Source organism: Oryzias melastigma, linkage group LG19 (genome assembly GCF_002922805.2).
Source record: "Oryzias melastigma strain HK-1 linkage group LG19, ASM292280v2, whole genome shotgun sequence".
In the NCBI taxonomy this organism is placed as follows: domain Eukaryota; kingdom Metazoa; phylum Chordata; class Actinopteri; order Beloniformes; family Adrianichthyidae; genus Oryzias; species Oryzias melastigma.
The window spans coordinates 1010297-1021778 of NC_050530.1; the positions used below are offsets into that span (position 1 = coordinate 1010297).

An 11482-nucleotide genomic window follows, 5' to 3' on the forward strand; every position below is an offset into this window, starting at 1 on the left:
TGATTGATATCGTTTTTAATATCGTTATCGCACAAAATGAAAAAAGCGATATCGCAATATGAAAATTCCCATATCGCCCAGCCCTAACGAGAAGTGAAGGCTAAACGACCGCATGTCGACCCTCTCCGTCTTTTTATAAAGAAAACTTTTTTTTTACAGTGATAACGAGAAATTAGATCTCATTATCACGAGATAATGGGGAAAAAAGTTGAGCCGGCTGTTTTCAGCTTCTGCAGTTTGGATTACAAATAAAAAAAATTGTTTCATTGTCTCTTCATCGTCTGTAAAAGATTACAAAAAAAATCTAATTGTCTTTTCAGACATTTTAAAACATTTTATTTAGAAAAATTCTGGAAAGCAGAAGCTTAAAGAACTAAACGCTAACTTGTCTTTCCATCTTTGAAAGTAATATCTGACATTAAACTGATCCGTGGTGTAAAAATAGGGAAGATCATCAGAGTCTGATTGTTCTCCATTTACAGAGGCGGTTTTAATCTGACGTTTGTTGGATCGACTCGATATGCAAACATTTTACAAAAACTGTGAATATTACAGAAAAGTGTTTTCATTTTCATAATTCCATTAAAACAAACTTTCATAAGTTATAGATTGAGGGCAAACTATTTGATTTCAAGTATTTATTGAGGTTCAAGCTCATAAAAACCACTAAAACAGGATGTTATGAAATCATTGTTCACTTCTCAATTTTTGAAAATTTTAAATGACAGATTAGGATCAAATCAATCAAAATAAAGTATTTTTTAATAGAATTTTATTATTATTTTTTTATTAGTCTGTGACACTTTTTTCATCCATAACAGGGGAAGTTTTGTATTCAAACGGACGTAATTCTGACAGTAATCTGACCCTAGATTCTGTTAAATTATGTACTCAGTCTTTACTTCCTCCAGTCATCCAGCAGGTGGCACTGTGGGCCCGCCGTAGAAACGCCTCCCTCCCTCTACTGTAGATTAGAGCTCCTGCAGGATTGGATCTGGTGTTGACGGGGAGGCCGGTGTGAACGTCTTCACTTCACATCAGATTCCTGACGTGGACAAAAGCGTCTCTGTGGCCTCGAGCTGAAGGCGAACCTGAGACGCCGCCGCCTCATCCCCCTCTGTGAAGACACTGAAAGGGGGAGGAGCTTAAAGCAATATTTCTCTGTGGATTTGTGCAGAGTTGTTCAGTGAAACGTGGAGAAGCACAAAGTGACTGGAGGAAGAACAGCTGCAGGGATTTTCAGAGACAGTTATTTAACTTTAATCAAATGTGTTTGAGCTTTCTTCATAAACGATCTGGAGGGTTTGGATCAGAAACTCCAACTGTTTGTTGTGAATTTACACACATTGTTGATGGAAAAAAAACATTTTTTAGGACAGAAATTTGAATCTGTGACAATATTTTTGGATCTCTAAGGCGGGCGATCTTACAGTTTGATTCTGATAAAATATTCAGTAGTTTTGGTGAATTTGACCCCAGAAGCAGCAGTTTTACCTTTGGTTCAGACTGATGGGGATCCTTAAAACATAAATACGTTTGTGTAATTTTCCTGCTCCTTTCCGTACATTTTTCAGCACGAAAAATCATCAATCTTGGTATCAAAACGTTCAGCTCGTTCAAGACATTACTGCTCGTATTTTTGGTATTCAGAAACTTTATAGTTTTTGAAAAATTGAGCAAAACAATTAGCCATTTAGCTCTTTTTTAAAAAGCTAGCAGTTTTCGGGGAATTTAGAAAATGTTCCAGCTTTTTAAGCTAATTTGGAGTTGTGCTAATGTTTTAGAATTATGCTAACTGTTTTTAGCTAATTTAGACATTGATCCTGTATTTTTTAGCTAATTTGGTGTTGTGCTAATATTTTAGCATTAGGCTAGCATTTTTTTTGCTAATTTAGACATTTGTCTATCTTTTTAAGCTAATTTAAAGTTGTGCCAATATTTTAGCATTAGGCTAGTTGTTTTTGGCTAATTTAGTATTTTTTTCAGTTTTTAAGCTAATTTAAAGTTTTGCTTATATTTTAGGATTATGCTAGCTGTTTTTTTTAGCTCATTTAGTATTTTCTTCTGTTTTTAAGCTAATTAGGAGTTGTACTAACATTTTAACATTATGCTAGCTGTTTTTGGCTAATTTAGACATTTGTCCATTTTTTTAAGCTAATTTGGAGTTTTATCAATATTTTATCATTATGCTAACTGTTTTAGACTAGTTTAGACATTTTTCCTGTTTTTCAAGCTAATTTGGAGTTGTACTAATATTTTAGCATCATGCTAACGTTTTTTTTAGCTAACTTAGACATTTGTCCAGCTTTTTTAAGCTAATTTGGAGTTGTGCGAATATTTTAGCATTATGGTAACGTTTTTAGCTAATTTAGTATTTATTTCAGTTTTTAAGCTAATTTTAAGTTTTGCTAATATTTTAGCATTATGCTAGCTGTTTTCTTTTAGCTAATTTAGATTTTTTTTCAGTTTTTAAGATTATTTGGTGTTGTGCCAATATTTTAGCATTATGCTAACGTTTTTAGCTAATTTAGACATTTGTCCAGCTTTTTTGAGCTAATTTGGAGTTTTACTAAAATTTTAGCTTTATGCTGACTGTTTTTGGCTAATTTAGTATTTATTTCAGTTTTTAAGCTAATTTAAAGTTTTGCTAATATTTTAGCATTATGCTAGCTGTTTTTTTTTTTACTAATTTAGTATTTTCTTCTGTTTTTAAGCTAATTAGGAGTTGTACTAACATTTTAACATTATGCTAGCTGTTTTTGGCTAATTTAGACATTTGTCCAATTTTTTAAGCTAATTTGGATTTGTTCTAATATTTAAGCAACATGCTAGCTGTTGGTAAAATTAGACATTATTCCAGCTTTTTAGCTTAACTGCCATTTAGCTAATATTTCAGCAAGCTTTCAGCTTCAGCATTTTTATCTATTAGCTCTAGCTTTTTTATCAGCTACAATTAGCTTACAGCGTTCACTCTAGCATTATGGGTAGTAATGATATATATCTAGTTAAGTTTATGCTTTTATATGCCAGAAAACTGAACAAAATGACAGTCAAAGTTTGAGTTAATTGTGAGAGGAGTTTAGTGTCAGAATAATATTTATCTTATTCCATACATTTGATAGTAAAATGATAAGTTTGGCTTTTTAGAATTTTAATTCAAGTAAATCTGCTGCAGCAGGAGGATCTCATCAAACACAGGATGGACTTCATTTTAATAGAGACTTGTATCTGCAGCTTAAAAAGTTAAAATTCTTATGTATAGAACATCACAAAACCGTTCTAATCAACTGTAGAAAATATATGAAATAAAAATAAAAGGATTAACTGCCACAAATCTATAAACCTGTTGTTTTGTAGGACGTAGTTTCTGCTGAAGTTCATCAGAAATTCACCTCTGAGTTGTGGGTGGGAGCCAGCAGAAAGGGATCAATAAATACAGAAGCCTGTTAGGGCCAGTTGCAGCTTCTGCTTAAATAAATGGTGTGAGTGGAGAACAGGAAGTTTTAGGGAAGTTTGTAAAATGTTCCAGTCGTCAGAAGAAAATTTATTTGGATTCAATTTTTGTTTTTAAAGACCCGCTTCAAAGAAAATCCTTTTTTGTGTTTTTAACACACTCTGTTAGCATTTTATTATGATATACAACATTTATAGAGAAAATCAAGATTAAAGAAGCATTTCTGAGTATTTATTTAGTAAGATTTTTATGATTTAGGAGCAGACGAAGAAATTTAGTTGGAAAGAGCTTGTGGGCTGGATTGCTGATGTTAGGTTGGGGGCTGTAAGATAGGGGGCGGGGCTTACTGTCCGGCCCAAACTCAAGAGGGAAATTTCTAATGAACTCCTGCTGCTCTGCAGAAACTATGACCTAGAAAAGGACAGTTTTAGGGATTTTGGCTAACAGCAGCATCATCATGACTAAACGATGCTTTAAAAACACATAAATAAGATTAAAAAAAGCTACGATTGGAGGAATATTTTAACTTTCAGCAAAACTTTTTCTAAAACTTAGTTTGTTAGACAAGATGTTCCTGATTTTCTCAGGTGGAGAACGACGCCCTCGCCAAAGTAATCATCCGCTCCGCACGGCGAGCCGTTCGGCTCATTTCTGCAGCTTTAAGTTGGATTTGGTGGTGAAAGCAGAACGGCGGCGAGCGGCGTGCAGTGCTGTGAGGCCGAGCTCCGTATTGATTAGAGTGTGTGATTAACAAGGCGCCTCCATGCCCCCCTCCCTCTTTGTCGCCGGATCTTCTGCATGGAGGGCCGCTCAAGTGGCTGGTCCGTGGCGCCCGCTGTGAGCGCGTGGTCGGACTAAAGGTCACGTTTATTTCGAGCCCGCTGAAGTGGAGAGCGCCGTAGATAATGGACTCTCTCCTCTCCGCTGTGCTCTTCGTCACGCCCCCCCCTCCCACTAACAGTTGGTTGGCTCGGGGCGGGGCCAGACCTCCGCATGTGGGGGGGCCACATGGACGCCCGGCGGCGGCTCTGAAAACAGGAAGGCAGCGGAGATAAAGTCGTCTGACGGTTTCTGAAGCGGTTCTGAAACCTCATGTGAACCTCCGAGCTGCCATGCAACTGTGGCGATGAGTCACGCCGCCGCCGCCACCACCGCTGCTGCCGCCTCACAGCTCGGCCCAAATCTGTCCTTAATTTCAGGATGGAGATTAGCATCAGCCGGCCGCCTGCAGACGGGGGCTTCAAACCCAAGCAGAGCATTTGAGGCTGAAGATGCAGGAAAAAAATCATTTCTACTTTCATCAGCTGCAGCTTCTTCCTGAAACAGAAGAGATTTTTTCATCTGCGATCGCAGAAGTTTGACCTTCACTCGCATTTGAGAAAATGTGCAGATTTCATCACAAAGTCTGAGATCTTTAGTTTGAATTTGAGATTCAATCAGGATCAGTTTAATCTCGAACTCCAGGCCTCGAGGGCCGGTGTCCGACATGTTTTCCAACCAACCTGTAGTTGAAGCTCCTCATTGGCTGATCACACCTGATCCAGGTGATCAGCAGCAGATGAGGCGGGATTTCAGGAAGATCAGCAGGAGGCCGGCCCTCGAGGCCCGGAGACTGACAGCTCTGCTTTGAAGTGAATGAAAAAACAGACGGCAAACTTCTAAAATAGAAATAGAAAATATAGAAAATATATATCTTAAAAGTATGGAGTCTCTAAAGGGGCATCAAAGGAAAAAAATATATATAAAAAAAAAAAATTGCAAAAAATTTGAGTGAATTTTTTTTAAATTTATGTTTATTAACTGGTGCTCACCAGATAGTAAATGAAAAAAAAACATATTTTTTTTCCATAAGATTTAAGGATGTCTTTTTCTAAAAACTAAAGTTAAAAAAATATTTTTAAAAATAGCATTTTTTTTCCTGGTTGCTAACTAGTCAAAAATCTGTACAAAAGTGCAAATTGCAAGATTAAAAAAAAAAAAAACATTTTTTTCTAAAAATGTAAGTAAAAAAATATTTATTTATGGTTAATATCTGGTTCTCATCACATAGTAGATAAAAAAAAAAACATATATTTTTTTAAGTTTTAAGCCTTTTTTTCTAAAATTGAATTAAAATGTTTTTTTTTCCTGGTTACTAACTAGTCAAAAATCTGGACAAATTGTAAAATTAAAAAAAACATTTTTTTCAAAAAATGTAAAAAAATATTTAGTTATGGTTAATATCTGGTTCTCATCACATAGTAAATAAAAAAAAAACATATATTTTTTTAAAGTTTTAAGCTTTTTTTTTCTAAAATTGAATTAAAATTTTCCCGGTTACTAACTAGTTACATGAGCAACAGCTAGTAACCAGATTTTTTTTAAACTTGAATTTTTTTTTTTTTACTATAATGTACCTTTAGGGGCTCCGTACGAAAGTATGTATTGTAAGCTTAAAAAATATAGTTTTTCTTCTTCGCCACTTTGAGTTCTCAGTTTACAGTTTCAATTTAGACTTTTCGCAGTTGGAGTTGGTTCAGATTCACATGGGGGCGGGTCTTTGAGCCCATTGGCTACCAGGATACGATTGACATCAGGAGATAGAGGTTCTGGTGATGTCATTTCCATTCGTTGTTGTATTGTCTGTATTGTTGTGGCGTACAGAAGTGATGATGCTCTCTCAGCGTTCAGCAGCAGAAACGACGTCGCCATAACTTCTGTCAATCATGTCCCTGTAGCCAATGAGGTCAAAGACCCGCCCCCCACGTAAAATTAGAGTCAACTCTGACTACAAAAAGTCTGAGTGGAGAGAAAGGAAAATGAAAAAATAAAAAAATAAAAAACAAAACGGTACCTGTTAGAAAAACGTTTTTTTCTTAATGATTTTTGGTTTATTATTATCATTTTTAATCAAGTTCTCAGTAATTTTATACATTTAACATTTTCTTTTTTACAAATTTAATCTTTTTTTTTGCAAGTTTATAACTTTTTAGATTAAAACTGTTTTTAAAATGACTTTTTTTCATATTTACAATGTAGTTTTCATTAAAGTTATAGATCCACTCTGTGTTTTTAACGTGTTTTTCTGATGATGGAGGACATATATAATGAAAGTTAAACTTAAAACTCCATTTCTAAACATTTCTTTGTTCTAATTGTTGTGAATCAGGAGCAAACGACAAAATGCAGTTTGAAAAAGATCGTATTTGTGATGTAAAAAATACGCTGGGCGGGGCCACAAGCTCCCATTCTGATGCACTTACAGATGAAACACACCAGTGGTCTCGCTCACAGGTCTGAGGTGAATTTCTAATGAACTCCTGCCGCTCTGCAGAAACTATGTTCTAGAAAACGACCTAAGATTTGGGGGATTTTGGCTAAAAACACCATAAACGTAAAAAAAACCCACTAGGAACGCTTTGAAAATGGATCAAAAGATGATTTAATGTAACTATTTTTTTAAGGCAAACAGCCAAAAATCGTCATATTGACCTGCAGCTGCTGAGATTAAGAACTTCATCAAGAAACTTTTAAAATTGGCTATTAAAACCAAAAAAGTTTTTTTTTTCCCGCAAAACTTACAATTTATTTTATGAACCAAAGGGAAAAAATGTCAGTTTTATTAAAACAGAATAACTGTCGAATCGAACCGCCTCTCTTCAGTTCTGCCTGGACGAAGTTAAAGGGATTTATCAGAAATGAAGGCCCTGAAGGACCTACAAATTAACTTCTCAGCAGCAGAAGAAGTTCTTCTAAGACTGAAACACTTTGATGCTCTGCAGACCCCCTGCCTCCACGTTTGATCTTTTGTCTTTCTAACGAATTTCAGTCTTAACTATGACATTTTTAAAGCCATTGTCCCATTAAAATAAGTTTCTTTATTGTTCTTTTTATAAGTTTGTGACTATAGTTGATGAATTATGAATGAAACTGGCAAATTTTATATTTTTCTACGTAAAAAGATACACCTTTTCTGGTTTATTGTCAATAAAAGTGCTGCCAATAAAGGTTTTAGACTTCAAAAGTACAAAAACTGACTTTTTATCCCCCAAGTTTTCATCTTTCTGACTCTCTTGGCGTTTTCTGTCTTCTCCAGTGGAGCTCCGTCAGGCCACCGTCGCCATGATGAACAGGAAGGACGAGCTGGAGGAACAGAACACGTGCGTTCTTCCAAACACACACGTCTTTCTTTTGCTTTAATTTAGTGGTTTTGTGTCCCACATTAAATCTCTTTGGGTAAACAGACCTCCAGATGTAAAAAGGCTGGAATGACCAGAACAATCACAGCTTCATGTTCACGCTTTAATCTGCTAATAAGAATTTTTTCATTAAAAACTGTAATTTGGTGTTAAGGTTTTATTAATAATGCAGTCACAGATTTAAGTGAATTATAACGGAGCTTAATGCGATTCCACTTCATCTTTGGGATGTTTATCTAATCGGGTGTTTAGAAAATCACATCAGCAGACATTTCCTGTCCATGAAAAGCTGGAAGGTAGAAGAAACCTTGGTTGACTCTGTTGTGTTGATCAGGTCTCTGCGCAGCCTGTTGGACGGGGAGATGGAGCACTCGGCCGCCCTGAGGCAGGAAACCGACCTGCTCCGGAAGAAGCTGGCGGAGCTGGAGGAGAGACACGCCACCAAGGTCCAGGCGCTGGCCAGGTACGTCAGGAGGCATCCTCCATGTTCACGCACACACAGGCATGCAGGTGGGACGTTGGTTCGTTGAAACTAGTAGCGGTGCCACAAACGAGTATTTTAATAGTCGACTAATCACTGATTATTTTTTCCGATTAGTCAACTAATCGGGTCATGGGCAAACTGGATGTAAAACACAGATTATTAGCTTTAAACTTACTACAAACTAGATATATAGTATAGTATGTAAGCTGAATTTGGCCACTAAAGATGCTGAAATTTATAACTAAAAGCGCTGAAGCTAATAGCTAAAAATGCTAAAGCTGATAGCTAGCTAAAATATTTGTTAAATGCCAAATTGGCCTAAAAAACTGGAAAAAAAATTAGGTTAGCCAAACAAAGCTGGCATGTAGCTTGAAAAATAAACTTTAAAATACTCAAAATAAACAAAAAAATTAGCCAAAATTAGCTAAATTAGCCAAAACAGCTTGCATGTAAATATAAGCCTAGCTCTAAAACAGGCTGTAAGATAAAAAAAAAAACCCACCTAAATTAGCCAAAATAGCTAGCATGTAGCTGAAATATTAGCTAAACTACAAATTAGCCTAAAAACCTTAATAAATGCCAAAAAAGTCCAAAAAGCTAACAGAATACCATTTTAACTTTACTACACTCTGACTATATATAATATAAAGTAACGACTAATCGACTATTAGACTAGTCGTTGACTATTTTAATAGTCAATTAGTCGTTGATTATTTGACTAATTGTGGCAGTCCTAGAAACTAGGGCTATAGAGAAGAATCGATTTATCGTGTTATTACATTTGGCGATACTTCAACTAAAATATTTAATTAACTATTTAGGAGCAAATGTAGTTCCATGTCTTACTTTTGTTTTCCACCTAAACCCCTTATTGCTATTGGTAGCAAGTCATTGTGAAAAATAGTTCTGGTACAGTCTTTGGATGTATCGCGATCTGTATCGGACGTATCATATCGCTAAACATATTGTATCGCTGGACTCATGCCAATACACACCCCTGGTTAAAACGCCATCAAACATAATGCTACGTTTACACATTCGAGAGACCACCGTCAATAAAAAGTCTATAAATGTGCATTTTAGGCTTCTGTGTTCAAAACTCTTGCGTTTTCGCATTACTACGCAAGTTTTTTGGAGGGGCTCTATGTACAAAACATGTGGCCATTGGACACTAGTGCTGGGCATAAGGAAACAATTATATATCACAATATCAATGATTTCATATCACAATAGCGATATAGATTACAATATACCACAATAAAGTGTAATTTCAGTTGTTCTATGAAAATAATTGAAAAAATGCCATTTCTTTCTTGTCTCTGACTTTACTTTTAAGTGACATGTAATTGAATAGTCACAAATGAGAAACAGATTTTAGTGCAGCACAGAACAATTATTTGAGAACAGATGTGGCTGTTGGCTTCACATTTGTTTCAAAAATCAAAGTTACTGAACTTGCAAAATAACTCTTTTTGAAGCTTTTTTTTAAACTGCACAACACTTTCAAGTTTCTAATTAAAAAAACAAATTTTTGCACAAAAGTTCAGCAATAAAATAAACAAATGAAAGTTAAACTTTCTGAAATCTGTAACTTTAAAGCGGGGCATTTTCACATATGGCGGGCCTTGTGCGAAAGAATCTGTCTGTAGTTTTTCTTTTTACAAATTGGTTTATCTCAGATTTTTTGTAATCTTATATATATGTATATATATGTATATATATATATATATATATATATATATATATATATATATAAGATAAGATGGTCCTTTATTCGTCCCACGGTGGGGATATTTCAGAAATTTCAGAAATACTGCATATGTGTATGTATATATATATATATATAAATATATGTGTGTGTGTGTGTATATGTGTATCTATATAGGTATATATATTCCACGTCTTTATATATATATGTGTATATGTATGTATGTATGTATGTATGTATATATATATATATATATATATATACACACATACATATACAGTATATATATATATATATATATATATATATAAATATGTAGATACGGGTTTACGTGTTCTTTGAGTGGTTTGTTTGTACTTCTTCCTGGGTTTTAACGTGGTGCATTTGTGATACATCTGTGAAAATTTTGTGTACTAGACCACAACTTTTCCCACTTTTTTCCACCTGTTGCATACGTGGATAACGCGCAAAATGTACATAGTGTCACGCGTGACGCGGCTTTTAACCTCACCCTCTTCTGCAGATTTAGACATTTTTTTCTCTCATAAACTGACTCTGGCAGCTGCTTCTGTCTCCCTCCTGCCGCCTCTGAGGCAGAAAAGTGTTCGGTCTGCAGAGCTGAGCGGACCAGCGGAGCCTCCTGTGTGTGATTAAAGCTGCTGCTGATTGTGCGTTGTACCTACCGCAGCTGCGTCACTGTTTTACACATAATAACAGTAATTACTGCCACGCCACCTGATGGCAGCAGCTTTTCTCCCATAGGAACTATATTGGTACAGAAATCCAGGACAGGAGTCGGAAGAGCATCGAACACTTTCCGCCATTCGGGCTCATTGTGTTCCATTTCCTTCCTCTGCTCCAGAAATACTTTTCATCCCAATAATTGACCACCTGCAGTTTTCCCGCGAGTGGACCGCCGCGCCTCCCTTCTCCGGCTCGTTGGCCGGTCGCCCGGGTTTCTCGGTCCGTCCGGGAGCCCTTTAGATGGATGATTAGTCATCCCTCAGCAGTCCGAGCACAAAGCCCCAGCAAGTGCGCTCACACGGTCTCATCCTACAGGAAGCCGAGCCTCCGGCAAGGATTGATTGAGTGATTCACGTCAAGCGTGCTGCAGCAGCAAAGGCTGATGGGTTTGTTTTTTCAGGAGAACAGTGCGGCAGCTTTCGGGGCTTTTTTAAGGCCTGATTATGAGGCGGTGAAGAGCGCCGGGGTGGCGCACACACACGTGCACGCACAGCGCTTACTCCCAAGTCTGCTGCTAAATGTCAAGCACTGATTTTTGCTTCTCAGCCAAATCCGTCTCGATCGATGGCGCCTATAAATACGACTGAAGAGACGACTCACCGCTGAATGAAAGCTGGAGGCATCATTCACACGTTCCCACGTATCCCACAATGCTTTGGGAATCTTCCCGCTCAGGGTGAGAGGGGAGTCAGATCCCAGCCCCTGAGTGAACTCCATCAGCTCACATGAATGATGCTTTTGATGTGAAATCATTCCTTTATCATTTATAAAACCCCACACCTTAAGAAGTATCACAAAGTACTGCCTTTCTGTTACTACAGTACTTAACTTTACCCTTTTGGTTAAGTACTATAGACTAGGGGTGTGTATTGGTAAGAGTCTGGGGATACGATACGTATCACGATGCGTGTGTG

General features: G+C 36.6%; 1 protein-coding gene across 1 annotated transcript in view; it reads left to right on the forward strand.

Moving 5' to 3' along the window:
* Window positions 1-11482, forward strand: part of snx29 (sorting nexin 29) — a 192181-nt gene that overhangs the window by 12502 nt on the left and 168197 nt on the right. The window contains exons 12-13 of the mRNA XM_024285017.2: window positions 7530-7593; window positions 7967-8095. Coding sequence (XP_024140785.1) covers window positions 7530-7593; window positions 7967-8095 — 193 coding nt within the window. The remainder of the gene's footprint in view (window positions 1-7529; window positions 7594-7966; window positions 8096-11482) is intronic.